This window comes from Alternaria infectoria (assembly GCF_024043175.1).
Source record: "Alternaria infectoria strain BMP 0036 chromosome Unknown scaffold_2, whole genome shotgun sequence".
Classification (NCBI taxonomy): domain Eukaryota; kingdom Fungi; phylum Ascomycota; class Dothideomycetes; order Pleosporales; family Pleosporaceae; genus Alternaria; species Alternaria infectoria.
Window position 1 is genome coordinate 1,669,512 of NW_026250691.1, and position 16,990 is coordinate 1,686,501.

General features: G+C 53.4%; 7 protein-coding genes across 7 annotated transcripts; 5 read left to right on the forward strand and 2 right to left on the reverse strand.

Moving 5' to 3' along the window:
- Window positions 1–6: 6 nt before the first annotated feature.
- Window positions 7–792, forward strand: J4E92_002005 (uncharacterized protein; the record flags this gene model as incomplete). Its single annotated transcript, XM_051493411.1, has 3 exons — window positions 7–96; window positions 145–319; window positions 371–792. The coding sequence occupies 3 exons, from the start codon at window positions 7–9 to the stop codon at window positions 790–792; spliced, it is 687 nt and encodes a 228-aa protein (XP_051356642.1).
- A 387-nt stretch (window positions 793–1,179) lies between these two features.
- Window positions 1,180–2,697, reverse strand: J4E92_002006 (uncharacterized protein; the record flags this gene model as incomplete). Its single annotated transcript, XM_051493412.1, is given in 2 exon segments — window positions 1,180–2,681; window positions 2,694–2,697. The coding sequence occupies 2 exon segments, from the start codon at window positions 2,695–2,697 to the stop codon at window positions 1,180–1,182; spliced, it is 1,506 nt and encodes a 501-aa protein (XP_051356643.1).
- Window positions 2,698–3,291: 594 nt separating this feature from the next.
- Window positions 3,292–4,016, reverse strand: J4E92_002007 (uncharacterized protein; the record flags this gene model as incomplete). The annotated part of the gene is made up of 2 exons (XM_051493413.1): window positions 3,292–3,468; window positions 3,519–4,016. The coding sequence occupies 2 exons, from the start codon at window positions 4,014–4,016 to the stop codon at window positions 3,292–3,294; spliced, it is 675 nt and encodes a 224-aa protein (XP_051356644.1).
- Window positions 4,017–5,225: 1,209 nt separating this feature from the next.
- On the forward strand, window positions 5,226–6,434 carry J4E92_002008 (uncharacterized protein; the record flags this gene model as incomplete). Its single annotated transcript, XM_051493414.1, has 2 exons — window positions 5,226–6,168; window positions 6,223–6,434. 2 exons carry the CDS (start codon window positions 5,226–5,228, stop codon window positions 6,432–6,434), a joined length of 1,155 nt encoding a protein of 384 aa, XP_051356645.1.
- Window positions 6,435–6,903: 469 nt separating this feature from the next.
- On the forward strand, window positions 6,904–7,819 carry PHB1 (Prohibitin-1, subunit of the prohibitin complex (Phb1p-Phb2p); the record flags this gene model as incomplete). Its single annotated transcript, XM_051493415.1, has 2 exons — window positions 6,904–7,224; window positions 7,292–7,819. The coding sequence occupies 2 exons, from the start codon at window positions 6,904–6,906 to the stop codon at window positions 7,817–7,819; spliced, it is 849 nt and encodes a 282-aa protein (XP_051356646.1).
- Window positions 7,820–9,353: 1,534 nt separating this feature from the next.
- On the forward strand, window positions 9,354–12,045 carry J4E92_002010 (uncharacterized protein; the record flags this gene model as incomplete). The annotated part of the gene is made up of 5 exons (XM_051493416.1): window positions 9,354–9,685; window positions 9,739–10,301; window positions 10,427–10,636; window positions 11,094–11,448; window positions 11,499–12,045. 5 exons carry the CDS (start codon window positions 9,354–9,356, stop codon window positions 12,043–12,045), a joined length of 2,007 nt encoding a protein of 668 aa, XP_051356647.1.
- A 3,113-nt stretch (window positions 12,046–15,158) lies between these two features.
- On the forward strand, window positions 15,159–16,376 carry J4E92_002011 (uncharacterized protein; the record flags this gene model as incomplete). Its single annotated transcript, XM_051493417.1, has 1 exon — window positions 15,159–16,376. One exon carries the CDS (start codon window positions 15,159–15,161, stop codon window positions 16,374–16,376), a length of 1,218 nt encoding a protein of 405 aa, XP_051356648.1.
- Between the last annotated feature and the right edge of the window lie 614 nt (window positions 16,377–16,990).

Below are 16,990 nucleotides of genomic sequence, written 5' to 3' on the forward strand. Positions count from 1 at the left end.
CACAACATGGACTCGCTTCCAGTGAACAACAAAACGGCCGGTGAGCCTGAGAGTGCATACAACAACACACTTGAAACTGGTGCTGGTATGACTCAGGTAAGCATAACTTTGCTCGTATAGTGACTACGCTAACCAATTGTACAGAACTTCGCGCCAGTCAAGAGGATATGCGCGCACCTCAACGCCTTTCACGCATACGCTCACGACCCCAAGCGCGATGCAGTCGAAGCAAACCACTACTGCGCGCACCTGAACGATGAAGTACGCCAATGCATCCTCTACGACTCGCCCGAGAAAGGCGCGCGGATCATCGGCATTGGTAAGCATCCTGCGTCCTCAATCGCAAGACTGCATACTAATACAATCTCAGAGTACATGATCTCACCCAAACTCTACTCAACCCTCGACGCCGAAGAGCAAAAGCTCTGGCACTCCCACGTCTTCGAAGTAAAGTCCGGAATGCTAATCATGCCGCGTCCAACCGGCATACCAGAAGCCGCATGGGAGGTAGCCGAGAACAAGGAGATGGAAGAAGTGGTCGAGCTATACGGCAAGATCTACCATCTCTGGCAGACTGACCGTGGTGACAAGTTGCCGCTTGGACCTCCGCAGCTGATGACGAGTTATACGGCAGCGGACCAGATGCCGGATTTTGAGAAGAGGTTGAAGGAGAGGGATCAGCGGTTTGATAGCGATTATCAGAGGAAGAAGGGGGTGAGGGAGTATATTGAGGTGCCGAAGATTCATGAGAATGCTGATGCGACGTGGGCGAAGGGGGGTGTTGGTCATTAGACGCCCCTTGTTGAGGGGGATGTGGTGTCACCGAGGCATTTGCGAGGCGTTAGTGATGCATGTTGAAAGGTGGAGGTGGGCAAGAACAACAGGATAGTACGGGTGGGCCAGAAATCTTTCGCTAAATCCAGATTAAGTTATGCTGAAGTCATAATAAAGTTACACCATACTAAGCACACAAGTAAGAACCAGAACCAAAATCTGCTACTGAAGAAAGCAACACAAGAAATACCCAAGCGCATCTTTCCCCCCTCCAGAGTACAGAGCCAGCTCCAACCCTGTCGCGTAAGAATGCTAAGACACACCATCGATCTAATATCCAGCTATTGAAACAATCCCAACATTTATGCCTAACTTCATCTGCTCGTTCTGCTTTCTAGGTCGGCCCTACTTCTTGTTCGGACCCATGATGTAACCGAAGCCCATTTTATCTGATTTAGGTGTGGATTCAATGTTATCTCCAGTGTTCCGTCGCCTTGTCGGTCGTGTATCATCATCCTCCGATGGTGGACTATGTCTTGGCCTTCCGGATGGGTTGGCGGTTGTAGCGCCCATCGGGGTTGCCTGATAAGTCGGTTCTCGAATCGGACGTGGGGTTATGTATAGAGTCTCAAGAGGCTGAGTAATAGCCGTGTACGGGTTAGCCGCGTACGGGTCCGAACTTGGGTCTGTCTGTCGTCGACGAGGAGGTTCTGGATATGCTTCGCGTGCGTCATATCCAGGTTGCTGTGTGTCATAGGAATATGAGCCTTGCAGTGAACCATAGCCAGCAGCTTGATGGGGGACATGTCCTTGACGGCGATGTGGATCATACTCTTCAGCGTAACCTAGCTCTTGTCTAGGTGGGGGTTGCTGGAAGGCACGTGGAGGTTGAGTTTCCTGTGCGAATTGTCCAGGTGGGGGGTACTGTGGCACAGGCGCACGCGGCTGTTGCCGTGAAGGCCGCCGGGAGCTACTTGCTTCAGTAGCCGGCCTTGCCCATGTTTGAGCTCCCGGAGGAGGTGTAAGGGGATTAAGAATCGACTCCATTCCCGATCGTGGTACTGGAGGCTGCTGGAAGCTACTTGCTTGAGTATACGACGTGTCCCATGTTTGTGATCTCGCCGGAGTTGTAGTGGGATGGGAAATCTGTGGCATTACTGCTAGTGGCACTGGAGGCCGCCGTGACCCATCTGCTTGAGCAGGTGGTATTTCCCATGTTCGTGCTTTTGTCGGAGCTTGAGAGGCATGAGGAATCGACGATATGGGTGGTAATTGTTGCTGCGGGGGCTGCTGGAAGCTATGAGTATGCGACGTGTCCCGTGTTTGTGGTATCGACGGAGCTGTAGGGTAAGCAGGGCCCAGCTGTGGACCTTGGGGCTGTGCATTGCCAGTAGCAACTCTACGTCGTGGTCTACCCGGTTTCAGCTTTGCTCCTGTTTCAATAGAGCCCTGGCTCAGGTTGTAGAATGGGTCCACGGCGGCTTTGTTGGGTCCATGGGCATAATCAGGAGGCTCAGTCTTAGACTTGTACACTGAGCTGGCCGTCTTGAACGCTGAATCAACCGAGATATTCTTTCGCTCACCCTCATATCTGGGTTCTGCCTTTGGTGGTCCAAACCTCCCAGAGGATGTCATATAGCTGGGTGGTGCTTTTGGTGCTCCAAACTTCCCAGAGGATGTCACCGCAAAATTCCCCTGAGGAATCGGTCTTTGCCCTTGCTCCGCTTCCTTGCGGTGTTGCTCATCAGCCTTTTTCTTCTCATCAGCCTTTTTCTTCTCATCAGCCTTTTTCTTCTCATCAGCCTTTTTCTTCTCATCAGCCTTTTTCTTCTCATCAGCCTTTTTCTTCTCATCGGCCTTTTTCTTCTCATCATCCTTGTCTCCAGAACCCCTACCCCTACCCCTACCTGGTACTCCACTCATAATGGCCGATGGTACAGAAAAGAGGCTTGGGCCCAACTGTGTTTGACGAGGGACAGATACGGTCGTTGAGCGTAGTCGTGTCTCGTGGAGCTGGAATAATGATCAAGTTTGTTGTCGATATAGTCGAATGATGCTGTAAATGGTAGTGTGTGTATGCGTTGTCTGTGAGGTCTAAGGAAGGGTAAGTGTAAGTGCTGGGGCGGCTACTTATAGCCACCAATGCATCGTGGGTTCTTCACAGGACGAAGCATTGCGTGCTTGCAGTATGTGATTGTGTATGCGTGATATTGATATCCAGTCGTTGAACTCCGAGCCCAGGTCCCATATCTGCAATGTCTACATTGTACATTGAAGAGCATACCGGAAGGTTGCGTGATCCTTATGCTACATTAGCTTCCGCACAGAGCCACAGGTGAGGGGTTATACCGAATCTCGTTCGCTCTTCACACATCAGGCCTTTGACAGGCGAACCAGTGGCTGGATAGGTGAAGGCCTCAGTATGAGCATGCGGATCGCGCACAAACACTGTCGTATCCGTAGCTCAGTCCGTTTCTGAAGGCGCCCGTAATGACGGCAATCATCTTGGCCAGCATCTCATGTTGACTCTGTTGTGTTTTGCACGACCTCGATGCTCGCAGGATCTCTCTTCTCGCGCCCCATCAGCTTGCCCAACACATCCTTTTCCTTATCGCTGTCTTCCGCATCGCTCGCGCTGTCCTTGTCGCTATCCGCGTTCGGGTCTTTTTCTTCGAGAACACCTAGTCCAAGGTCCTAGACACTGTCAGCAGCGCCCTACGATACCTCCAAGATCCATTACTCACCATCTCAATATACGGCTCGCCCTCGTCCTGTCCCTCTACAGATTCCAGACTCTTCAGCGTCCCGGCCTTCTTCTGCGCCTCCAGTTCCTCATTTGCAGCCTTCAACTGCGGCAGAAAGTCTTTGAGGAAGCCGCGAATGTCTGGTCCTAGATCTTCGTTGCCCAACTTCATAATTGGCTTCGTGCCTCTATTGGCGCGGAGGTTTACGACGCCGTCTTGTGATTGTGGCTCTTCAAGCTCCATCTCTGTGTCCTCGCCATCGTCGTCTTCCTCCTCGCTTGAGCTCTCGTCGCTGCTGGGTTCTTCGCTCGATTCGGACAGTTCGCTGTCGCTATCCGAGGTGCCAAAGTCGCTTGCATTCGTGGTAGAATCGTCTGCAGCGTTTGTCGACGCGAGGGCGGGGTCAGAGGATATCGAGGGCGGCGAGGACTCAGGCTCGTTGGAGAAGCGCACGCGTTTGCTGCGGTGCGCGACGGCTTCGTGGACGTATGGCGACATAATTCCTCCGTGGTGTTCGATATGGGTAATCTTAGGAGAGACGGTTAAGGACGTCTACGCGTTTGGAAGTGGGTTACAAAAGTCTGGGGAAAAAGTTGGGCAAGATTCAAAGTTTCGCGCAGACGGGTGCAGATCTCGCGCCAGGGTAGCGAGCCGGAGAAGACCCTTGGCTACGTCACCGCCCTCTCCAGCACATGGCGCCGACAGCCAATGCCAACCACATATGCACACATGACATGTTCAAGTACATGTATAATAATGGGATATCCCGTCAGATGCTCCACAGTCCAAGGCGTGCGGCTGCAGATTGGCCTGAGGCAGAAGCGACTCGTTGGTGTCAGCAGGGGTCGTGAAACGGCGTCTTGAAACGTAGTTAGAGCGGGCGCCTGCATGGCTGACTTGTGCTGTCCGAGGGGTTAAGCCTCTTAAAGCTCCAGCTGGCCTCGTACATATCCGACCTCACCCCTTCTCGTCAATCTTTACAGTCTCGCTGCTGTGATCTTCCTCTCTACCTGTTCTCATAGCTTTTGTGACGCTGTCTGCAAGAGTCGGTGTGTCGCTGCCCCGCTTCAGACTTTCATCAGTATTCACCAACCGTGTGCAAGGCTCAACTGTCTTTGCGCCAGAGTTCTGAGTATCAGACATTAGGTATGTACTCATTCTCCCATGTCGCTACAATCTCTACAAATTCATCCATCTCCGTTCTCATCGTCTCTTTCTTGCCACCCGATCGAAAGTCGGCCTCAGACTTGTCCACATGCACCCATCCATGGATCTTATCAAGATCGATCTGCCCCAATCCAGCATCAGCATCAGATGATTGCATATTTCCCTATTGAGCATCTGCTATCGTCTTGCACGTTCTGCTATTGTGCCAGCATGATCAGTTTTCATCGAGCCCAACGCTGAGCGCTGGTTGGTCCACTCGTCTTCACCTCCAGCGTTCACCTTCACCACCGTCATTCAAGCGAAGCCCACAATAGAATTCTTTGCTATTGTTTGTCTTTGCAATGAGGAGGCTGGGAGAGCATAAAAACTTTCCAATCGCTCGTCCTTGACTGTCTCTCGTCCATCACACTCCTGTTCTTCACAAGCCTTCACAATCTGCAAACCACCATCCGCCAGCTTTCTATATCTATTCAGAGACTCTCAGTCGTCATTTCTCCTCTCTACATCACTCTATCCTATACCGCATTCACATCCATCACCATGACCATGAACGAGACCATTCGTATCATCGGCATGCTCAGGGCCTCTGCTGCTCAGAACGCTGACCAGGCCAAGCTCAAGGAGCGCGAAGTTTTCTTTGCCTCGGCCACCGAGACCCGCAAGAAGCTCAGGACTGCAGCAGCTGCCCGCAAGTCCACCTCCGTCTCTCTTCTTGAAGACCTCATCTACGCGACCAAGCACGGCGTACCCTACTCCAACGAGCCCCTGACGTACGAGGCCAAGGCCGCCGCTGATCGCATCCTCGTCACCCTCAACAAGGCCATTGCCCGTGAGACCATCCTCGTCGTCCCCAACGTCCAGCCCAAGGAGACCTCCGAGGACCTCGCCAACGACCTCGCTATTGAAAACAGCAAGCGCATCTTCACCGCGCGTTCCAACATCAAGGAACTCCAGCTCATCAGCAGCAACCTCGGCATCCCCATCACATCTCCCGCCATGGCTGGTCGCTTCCCGGTGCTCAGCACCTCTGACCTCCCGAAGGCATCGGCTGAAGAGCAGTCGGCCACGGCCTCGCCTGCACGCGGCACCGCCATGCTCAACAACATCTTCAAGTCGGTGCGAGTACCCGAGTTCCGCTTCAAGTGGATGTTCTGGGCAGAGAAGGGTCAGCAAGCCGCGCCCAAGGACAAGGCGGCTTCAGAAGAGTACCTCACCCGCCCCAAGCCGCTCGGAGACCAGATCGTCTCCGTCAAGGAGTTCTACCAGCACTTCAACAACATCCCGGTTGAGAACCTGAAGCTGCGAGACTCGATACACCTCTTCCACCTGGGTGTGAAGCCGGTCTGGGAAGACCCGCGGAATACGCGCGGCGGCGCATGGTACTTCAAGGTCAGCAAGGACGTGGCGGCGCAATTCTGGCACGAGATGTGCCTGCTTGCGGTTGGTGACGTCCTGCAGGGGGCTGTCGAGACCAAGCGTGCCTGTAAGTTCATTCCTCTCCAACATTTCACACGTATTCAAAACTAATCATCAACAGCCTTCAACGACGACATCTGCGGGATCTCGTACAGCGTTCGCTGGAACGCTGTACAGATCGCCGTCTGGAACCGGGACGCGGAGAACGAGGATGGCCGTCAGAAGCTTCTGGCGGTCATCCTGGACAAGCTGTCAGAGGAGCTCCGGCCGAAGAAGGAGGACAGCTACTGGTACAAGGCGCACAAGGAGCACAAGGGCTTCATTGAGCAGTAGTGAGCCGACCTTGTACTGGTAGCTGTCGCTCAGATGAGAATGAGGTGGTGGAGGGGGTGATGGAAGAGGCGGGGAGTACGTAGACGGGCTTTAAGCCACACATATGCATATCAGCATCGGCGTTGATGAATACATCCTTTTCGACACGCATATGAGTCTCTTTGTTTATCTACCGAGTGCCTCCTCCCTGATCTGACAGCCCCTCTTCCGTGACTTCCCCATACGCAGAAACGTACCAGGGTCGAGTAAGAATATGATGCAACAGCCTGAACTATTCAATGAAGACGCCTCAACCCGCCAGCATGTTCTCGTTGTGCATCCGTGGTGGTAGTGTTTGCGCCAATCACGGGCATCGTTCGCCGCAGACGCTCGGACCATATTTCCAGTAGAAGCATCATCCACTTCTCACGATTCTCCGCATCTTGCCTGCCGCCGCCTCACCACACCAAATCCGCACAACTCGCCAACCATGGCTGCGATACCCACCTCCCTCTTCCGCTGGGTCGTTCCTGCCGCCATCGGCGCCAGTGTCGTGCAGAGCTCCCTCTACGACGTCAAGGGCGGAACCCGCGCCGTCATCTTCGATCGTCTGTCGGGAGTCAAGGAACAAGTCGTCAACGAGGGCACCCACTTTCTGGTACCATGGCTGCAGCGGGCAATTGTCTTCGATGTCAGGACGAGGCCGCGGAACATCAGCACCACGACGGGCAGCAAGGACTTGCAGATGGTCACACTCACACTGAGGGTGCTGCATCGCCCAGAGGTCAAGCAGCTGCCTAAGATCTACCAGGTATGTCTATGCCACCCCCCACTCGTGCAGCAGGCAGCTTGAGGAATTGCATCTAACGCGCTAGTAGAACCTCGGTCTCGACTACGACGAGCGTGTCCTGCCCTCCATCGGTAACGAAGTCCTAAAAGCCATCGTCGCCCAGTTCGATGCCGCCGAGCTCATCACCCAGCGAGAGGCCGTCTCGAACCGCATTCGCACCGACTTGCTCAAGCGCGCCAACGAGTTCAACATTGCCCTCGAAGACGTCTCCATCACCCACATGACTTTCGGCAAAGAGTTCACCAAGGCCGTCGAAGAGAAGCAGATCGCACAACAAGAGGCCGAGCGCGCGCGCTTCATTGTCGAGAAGGCCGAGCAGGAGAGGCAGGCCAACGTCATCAGGGCAGAGGGTGAAGCCGAGGCTGCCGACACAATTTCAAAGGCAGTGGCCAAGAGTGGTGACGGCTTGGTGCTGATCAGGCGCATTGAGACACAGAAGGATATTGCGCAGATGTTGGCGAGGAACCCCAACATCAGCTATCTACCCGGCGGTAATTCTGGCGGCACTGGCGGTGGTTCAAGTGGAGGCAGCTTCTTGCTGGGCCTAAGGTCATGAGCGTTTGAGGATGTGCAAGGTTGAGCGGAAGAGGAAAAGAAGATAACAAAGAGCTGGACGAAAGGCGAAAATGCATAGCCAGCGGGGTTGCTGTACAATATATTGACATGAGCATGATAACGCTTCTCTACAATTGAAGGCCGGAGTCTCTTCTCACCTCTCGTTGTCTCTCACGTACCAGGCGTAGTGTCAGCTGGGAGGTTGTCTACGAATAATCCCCACTATTTGCCTTGCTGACACTGTCCTAACAATATACAGCACCTATGCATCGAGCCGATCGATGCTCATTATTCAGCATGCTTCGAGAGACAGCAGCTTGCACAACGATCGCAGAGAGAATAACGGACCAGTGTATGATCACGCGAAATATTGTCGCGAGAACTGAAATACCTCCTACACCTCGGCTCGTGTTTGACAAACCTTGCCGCCTGAGGCCTCTCAGGTTTCGGTACACATCTCTCCGCCCAAAGATTCAAAACTTGTTCATGCATTGTCCGAGAGGAAACGGGCTTTCGGAAGCCGCGAGGCCGCACGTGATAGTTCGCATGCATGGTCTGCATTTGGCATCCGGATCTACACTCGGTGCGAACATGTTGCGATTCGGCAATGGGGTGTGGGGGTGTTTCGTGTGACGCCGGGTTATAGGCCTGGGATGCTGCTGTCCGGGAGGCGGAGTACGTTGAGTCGGATAAGAGGTTTGGCGACTTGAAGTTGGGGGGAGAGGGTCGCTCATTCCACGTGAGAGATAGATGGTATCGGAAGCATCCAACCACCGCAACTTCAATGCCTACATGTTTTCTTTTTTTCCACACCACGTCCATAATCACCAAAAGCTTCGTCCTTATCGTTCGAGTCCTCTTTACCGATGATCAGCCGCAACCATCCCCAGCTATGAGACGTCATGCAGGATCTGTGTTCCACCTTGTTTCGGAAGGCCGCAACACCAACATGGCGGGGGGACCTCGTTACATCCTAGCCGCAGATCCCGAGGATTCATAGACGTCAAGCGGTCAGCGATACTTTCCGATGGTCGCTGAACGTTCCGCATGAAGACGACACCGGTGCTGGGGGAATACAGGCTGTCTCTCAAGGCAACGACAAAACGATGGCGGTCAAACGACTGCAACACGGCACATTTGTGGGGGCCTGCCCATAAAGTGTTCGTGCAAGGTAGGAGAACCGCTGCGCCACGCTATTCACTCAATGCGTGACCTTGTCTTTTACCAGGCTGTCCAAACGATAGGGTGGGAGAAGTGGTGTCGAGTCTGGCGTTGATGCCCCAGGTTATCAAGCGGCATTCTGTTGTGGCTGAGCACTTCAACAAGCCGGGAGCCAGCCAATCACGCCGCGTGTGGCCGTACAGCGTGGCTTGACGGTTTCCTCTCATCGAGGCAGGCTCACCGGCAGGCACTCTGCAATGTGCTCCGCCCTTGGATGATTCCAAGTATATACATGCTAGCTGCGAACGCGAGAGGCGAAGGTTGAGTACACGTCGTCTCTTCTTACGTCTTCGGACCGCCCGTCTCGCTTAGCAATGGCGATCCAGCAGCGCAACAAGCAAACGAGCATTATCCTCACCTTTAGAATCCTCCAATTTGTCAAACAGCTTCGTCGTCGTGTCAAGCCGCGTGTGCAGCATGGCTCAATCGATGCGAGCCCTCTTGGCATCAGCCTCGCGCCGAGCCTCCGAAGTGTCGCCCAGAATCTATCACGGATCAGCGTCCAGGATGCGAAGCAGTCGCGTCGCGTCGCCAATCGCATCTGCAAGAGTCAGAAGGGTGCGACGTTCACTCGACCGTCGCGCAACCTGCAGACGCCGGCTTCGGCTGCTCCCGCAAGTCGAAACCTAGGGAATGAGGTGCAACAGTACGTTCACGGAAGCTTTTGTTTAGTTTCAACTACTGAACCTGCGGGCCTAGTATGCTTCGCTACGTCGACGGCAAACTCCATGTAGCGGGAAACGCGTTCTCGTCTATCGCGGACAGCGACAGGCTCTTTCTCAAACACGACAACGCGTCGATCTTGGAGGCTCGTTCCATGAACGAAACTATCCAGCTCCTCGTGGCAGTACACGAAGCGATCAACGTGCTTGCGGGGTGTCGCCGGCAGTATGGTGACGACTGGCTCTTGGCCCAAGGGCTTGACCTCGGACTGATCCTTGACGAGAACTTCATTGCCAACTATGAACATCTACTGCTGCGGCTACAGACAGACCTAATCGAGTCCTTGGCACGCAAGGCCCTGGACGAGTTGCTCTGCGGCGATCACGACAAGAGGCAGCGCAAACTCCTGGCCTGGTTTACAGAGTTCGCTGAGAAGCCACAAGCGCTCAGCACCTTCCCATGGACTATCAAACCGTCGCTAGCCGTTCTGTGGGGAGTTTGCTGGATGTTTTACGAGGGAACTGGCAAAGACCGCGTGCCGTACAACAACGTGCTACACAACCTCAATCTTTCGTGGGATACCGATGCATCGTCAGACTGTATGTGTTACATTTCTTTCCGCCCGATGAGGCTTCTGCTCAGGTGGATGACTGGTTGCGATTGGTCGAGCGTGAAAACACGAAGAAGGTTTGTGGTTATCCCGATTGGTGCTAATGCATTGCAGACCTCAGCTTTGGCCAAGAGCTGATTGGCGAGCAACCGCAGCATGCGACGCCTGCGACAAACGTCCATGTGGACCATGCTCCATTCCAGGCACGAAACACGGAAACCTGGGAGCCCGATCTGAGTTTGAATGGTCTTGCGGACAGGCTGCCAGTTCCAGTCCTGCGGGTTAGTCAGGCTGGAGAAGGTGCGGACCCAGAGCCGCGACCAAGTAAGTGCCTAGTGTCCCGTGTCCGTTTGAGTTGAGTCACGACTTCTCTGCCTACCCTGGGTTTCAGGCTGGACTTGTTCGCAGCTGCGACTAACAAATCCAAATCCAGATACTTATTATGGCGTATCCGCACCAAACTTCCAGGCAGTTCCGCCCGTTAATTTTTATTCGCCTCAAGATCAAGGCATTGCTGCGCCACCTCTAACGGCCTTTCCGCATCTGGGCTCCGACCACGAAATTCCTTGGCACTCATATACGTTGCCACCTCAAGACAGTCCGCGTCATCTGATCACTTCTACTCAAGATCCGAGAGTTAGAGTCACCGGAGCGGCGGGAAGCGATCTCTTTGCTCAGCCACAAACTGCCTTCGCGTCTCCCGGTATATATCAACCAAGCCGCCAGCCTCAGGCCCAGCAACACAGTTACAACCCTCAGTATTTCAACCTTGGATATCCAGACATCATGACTGAGCTTTCGCCAAACCCTACTTCCATGCAAGTGCCGCACGAGCACAAGCGGAACATCTCCATCAGCTCGCTCACCGACATGCCTACCCCGGTCAGCATGAGCGCTCGATCACCCATGACCTCTCCGACCGCTGGCGAACGTCAAATCATTGTTACAAGCCCGCCTCGAAGCCACAGCAGGGGACTCTCTGTAGACTCCTCGCAAGACGGCGATGACGACGGATCACTACGGAAGAACCACAGCTATAAACGCGCCGAAGAACCACCGCGCAACGAAGACGGCAAGATGGTGTGCAAGTACCAAGAATGCTGTGGTACATCTTTTGACCGAAAGTGCGAATGGAGGTGAGTGATAGTATTCCCAGACTCACATGAACAGACACTGACGTTTACAGCAAACACATGGACAAGCATGACAGGCCTTACAAGTGCAACGTCAAGGGCTGCGAAAAGCTCCAAGGCTTCACTTACAGCGGTGGCCTTCTTCGCCACGAACGCGAAGTTCACAAGATGCACGGCGGTACCAAGAAGTCCCTTTTCTGCCCCTTCCACGACTGCAAGCGCAGCTCAGGCGCCGGCTTCACGCGGAAGGAGAACCTCGCTGAGCATGTCCGTCGTGTTCACCGCAGAACATCAATGTCGGCAGATATGCATGGCTTGATCATCCGCCGCGACATGGTCAGGCGTGAGATGGAGGGGGGTTCTCCCATTCCTGAGTCACGCACCTCGGAGTCACCGTACAACCGCACCATGGACTACCGCGAGGAAGATGAGATGAGTCTGAAGCGCAAGCGACTTGGCTCTGACTCTGGCCTCTCGGACCGTGGCAACGATGAGATGCGCTCTGAGATCAAGCGCCTCCGACAGGAGAATGAAGAGAAGGACTCGAGGTTACGGCAGCTCGAGCAGGCAGTCATGGCCCTTCAACAGAGTCATAGATGATGATGGGATCCTTTTGTTTCTGTCACTCGATGCATTTCCCGGCGTTCTTCCGCTTAGCCTCATTCTCTGTTCCATAACTTCACTGTCGCTCACTGTACATATCACTTGAGCGTTTTTGCTTTCCTTGTAACACCCCTAAACTGTAATATCTCCTTACTACTTACGCACTCTACGCATGGCTGGCACATGTTCACCCACGATAGCTATGATACCAAAGACTGCGATGGAATGGGTTGGATAGGGGAAGGAAGGGGGGATACGGACAGATGATACCTCGCTCGAACCTATAGATGGAATATGCCACTCTAAACTATTGTACTGTAATTGAAAAGATAGACACTCGACAGTCTCGCTCCTTCTTGCAATCTTCGTGATTTTCTTGTCTGCCGCGGCATGAGGTTGAGTTTGGCTTTTGGCCCCCAAAAACAATGCATACCTTAGCCTCGTTCGCAACGCCCTTGGTGCCTAGCAGGATTGCCTTACCCGCGATGTCTTATGGCAGAAGGGCGCGTGCGCTATCTGCCTAGACAGACGTTCGCATATGCCCAGGCAACCGTGCCGCTATTCATGCCGTTACGGGTGTGATATCCGAGTACGAGGTGCATCGCGAGAACCAGAGTATGTACTGTGTAGCATCACGTCATTTGCGCCTTCCATGGCTTCCGGCTTACGCTTCCTTTGGGCGTTGTGATTATAGTTGTTGCCTTCTTCATGCGGTGATGATTGATCCGACGGACTCCGAACGGACATTCGCCTTCTTAGTCACATCGCCTCAACACAGGCTTCAGCTTCAAAATTTTGGGTAACATTCCGCTGAGGCAAATTTAGCCACAGCAGCCACGTCGAGCGAAAGTATGACTCCCACTCGCCTCTCCTCATCGCCCAACAACCCAACAACGTCGTTGTCGCGACCTGATTGGGCGCCAGGCCAGGCCATGTGACAGCGTGTTAGCGCGTTTGGTGCAACGTGTTACGTGTCCTGATGCCTGATTGTGCCGTGTCTTGCCGCCTGTTGGCAGAGGTGGATGGGACGGGTGGGTGTGGATGTGATGGGGAGAGAATGGGATGGAAGAGGGTAGATGGGATGATAAATGGCGGGTGTGGCGGTGCACAGGGCCTAGAATCGCGTGGGTGGCAAGGGTGCGAAATCGTGGCGTAGGTGCGGCGATCATTGTTGGACCTCGGGATTCATGTGCGCGGGCTTGTATCGCGACTGCCCAAAGGCAACGTCACTGCAACCACCAATGCGACGACGTCACGTCTTCGCTGTCGCGTATGTCGCAACGCTTCCATGGACTATCGCATTCTTTTCTCTATCGGCTCGTGGCGTTGGTGCCTAGTGGCTCTTCTTCATTACAATTACGCAATCGCGATTACAAGCGTCAATCAGGTATCTTTGCCTTGAACCTTCCACGCATCCACAGCTACAGATGAAATCGCAACAAGTATCGCAATTACTCCTAGGAAAAGCGTTGCCAGTGTCGCGAGCTCTAGCAGGCTCCGTTGCTTGAGCCACGCGGCCATCGATCGGCATTGTTTTCGGTCATCCAACACCCCAACCAAGATCCGAAGGCGCGCACCCCAGTAATTGTATTGAGCAGCATAACCTCCAACGTGGTCAATCAGGTTGACTTCCAGACAACCCAGATCAAAGCTATGGCTTACAGCTATGGTACGACTAGCTGGATCGTCCCATGGAAATAGAAAGAGTTTGAGTGTGAGGAGAGTCTCTGTAACAAGCCTTTCGGGAATCACCTCGCTATACTACAGTCAGACTACCTAGGTATTAAGAACAAAGAAAGGCGTACTGACCGGCTGACTGTAGTGTTGGGACAGCTTTGACGCAGTTGCTCTTCTAGGAAGCCAACAAAGTGGAAGACATAGACCGCCTTCGCCTCGGTATCGTAAAGCAGGTGCTTTCGAAGGTCGTCGGTTCCATATACTGTGATGCCCACACGGTCGAGTGCTCCCACTGATGGTCTGGATGCTGTTCGAGATATGTCGCTACATTGGCCACGTTCCGTTACAATGGGCAGCCTCGACTTTACGAACTCGCACGCTGAAATCCCGTCGTTCCAGTGGACTGGATCGAGCGTCGGATCCTGATAGTGTGGATTACACTCAGAACAATAGATCATTGTGATCACAGTGATGGCAAGATCGAACGCGCGCTTTTGGTCAGCAAGAGCGGGCTGCGGGTGGCCGTAGGTCGAAAAGTGGTCTTCGATTAACTCTCGTCTTCTACGCCTGGGCTGATCTTTGACGAGGCGAACAATACCGAGTAAGTCGTGATGGTCGCGCAGCGCCCAGCGTCGTTCACTCAGATCGGTAGGCGTACTCCACCTGGTGGTCTCGAAATAGAACTGAAGGTAGTGATCGAGTCGAGCTGTCCGTATCCAAGGGCATCCCGTCGCCACACAGTCTCCCTTGTTGTTGCAATCAGCACAATCTCGCCAACCGAATAGTCCCCGATAGACCTCATCCTTCATGTCCACTGAAGGATTTTCCAAAGGAAACTGTGCCATGCATGGCAATATCTTGAACTCTGCGGCCATCAGAGCTCTGGAAGTTGACTGTGCGGGTAGTCTTGGCCTTTTAAAGTTGACGAGTATGTAGCTGCAGGATTTCTTCAGCCTCATCACGTGTCCGTGCCTTGCCACGTTGACTCCCAAGACTGGATCAACAGGATGAGGACCGACTACCTTGGCTGCAGATGCTGCAAAGCCTTCACGTTTAGGCCGGGGTATGACTGGAGCCACCATATGGGCGCGGCTGATTTTGTGCCAAGAGAACGCCTTTCCTTCACCGGTGCGATCTTGAGGCATGAACCCCGCTTTGGCAACCCATTTCTGCCCACTCGTCCCACGATCCGAGCTAGGTCGCAACTTCCTTTGCGTTCTCAATACCGTCTTTGTAGATGTTTTCGGTTCTTCCACGGACGTTGCATGAGGATAATGACCCACGAATTACAAGCCCTGAATTCTCGTGGCGGCATCAGCTCAGGCCGAAACAACGAAAACTGTGTCTTACGTTCTACACATAGCTCACAACACGCGGACGAGACAGCAAGAAAACGAGCCACCCCTTCTGTCGCTGACTCTGCCTATCAATCCATGACAACGAATGCGATTGAATCAACATTGACACCAGAACAGGCGCCAGCACAAACGCAATCGGAAGCTTACGAAATACCTGGAACAGACCTGTACATCTACAAGAAAGCGTATAATAAGGATGCGCTACGACATGGCCTTGGAGTCCGGCATGCGATCGAAGGAAAGATCCAGGAGGACGTGTTTGCGAAAGATCCGAGCCGTCCAAGGGACGTCTCAATAGAGCTTAGAATGGTTGGCAGGACTTTCGATGCAGCCAAACTACATGTTCTCATCTTCTGCGCAACAGATTTAGCAGAATCCCTCGAGGCGATTATAAAGCTACCGGTCGTATTCGAACTCCGACGCTCGAGCCGCGAAACGGTACCTCAGTTAGACATAACTGTAGTACCGAGGCCTATAAGATTAGCGAGCGACGACTTCACAATTGATGCTTGCGGTCAGAGAGCCTTCTTCGCTCGGCATAGCACCTACTGCGGAAGTCCGGTCATATTGCGAACAAATCTACAGCAGCCTTCGCAGACCCTCACCCGGAAAGCCACATTCGGAGGTGTGCTCAAGGTCACCTATGGCAGTGGTGAGACTGGGTTTCATGGCATGACGGCTGGTCACGCAGTCAAAGAGTTGCTCCAAGAGTGTACTGCGGTACTACCTGGAATGCATACGGAACCGTCTACAAAGCGGAACGGATTCGATCCTCTGGAGTGGATTGCCGATGATGACGTGCTCGGCTGCGTCTTGCTTCCATCAGCATTACCAGGTGTGTCTGCCGGTCGATCGACGTTGACGCATGACTGGGCCCTCTTTGACGTGGCTACTCCTTTGCCGAATACGGTCACTCAGGTCCAGCATGCGTCAGCCCACGAACCCGAGGGTCTTCAGAATCGGCCTATATTGATAGCGGAGAAGCCGCATTTCCCAGACGACATCTCAGCAGCAGTCCAGCTTCTAGGCGCTACAGAAGGCTCTCGCGACGGAGAGCTCTCTAGTCTTTCCGCAAGGTTATGGCTTTCTCACAACGAGTGCTTTGTGGACGCATACATGCTGAACCTCTGGCATGGCGACGGTGAGAAGTTACCAGCAATCTCAGTAGACGCAATGCTAATGACAATCTATCAGTACGTGAAGGTGACTCAGGATCATGGGTTGTCCACCCAACTGCCCCTCATCTCTACGGCCACATTGTCGCCACAAACCCATTTGGAGAAGCCTACATGATTCCTGCTCTTGATACTTTCGAGAACATGAGAGAATGTTTGGGAGCTATATCGGTGACGCTACCAACCGCCTCTGATCTCCTTGGTGCGCAGCCTACCAAGTCGCAATGCAACGAAGGAGCGGCCGCGGTTCGTCCTAAAAGCCCCGCAACTTTGTCACACCTGGTAACTATCTCGAAGCCAAAGATTCGATTTCCACATCTCAAGGGTTGTCAGAAAAGATCTTCTATCCGTCAGACACCCATCAATCGTGGCGCAAAAGTATGGAGACTTCGAACAGTTGATCATTTCACAGACCAACCATACATTGAGGGGCTGAGAAGTATAGTTTGCGACTTCGACCCTCTCGCTACCTTTATATGCCATTCCGAGAACGGCATACCTTCCTGGGAAAGGCACACGCTGGAGACTATCCACCGAGAGAAAATCCCACCGTCAAACTCAATTTCAGAGTCTGCATATAAGACAGAACAGCGAGTTTGGTACTACAAGATATCATGGCCCGAGAGTGCAGTCCCTGCATGGGTGCCTCTATCAGATCTTCAAAATGAAATGTGGACAAAGGTAAGGTAGCATGATGAAAAGCCTGGATAATGTACTAATCGATATGTAGTC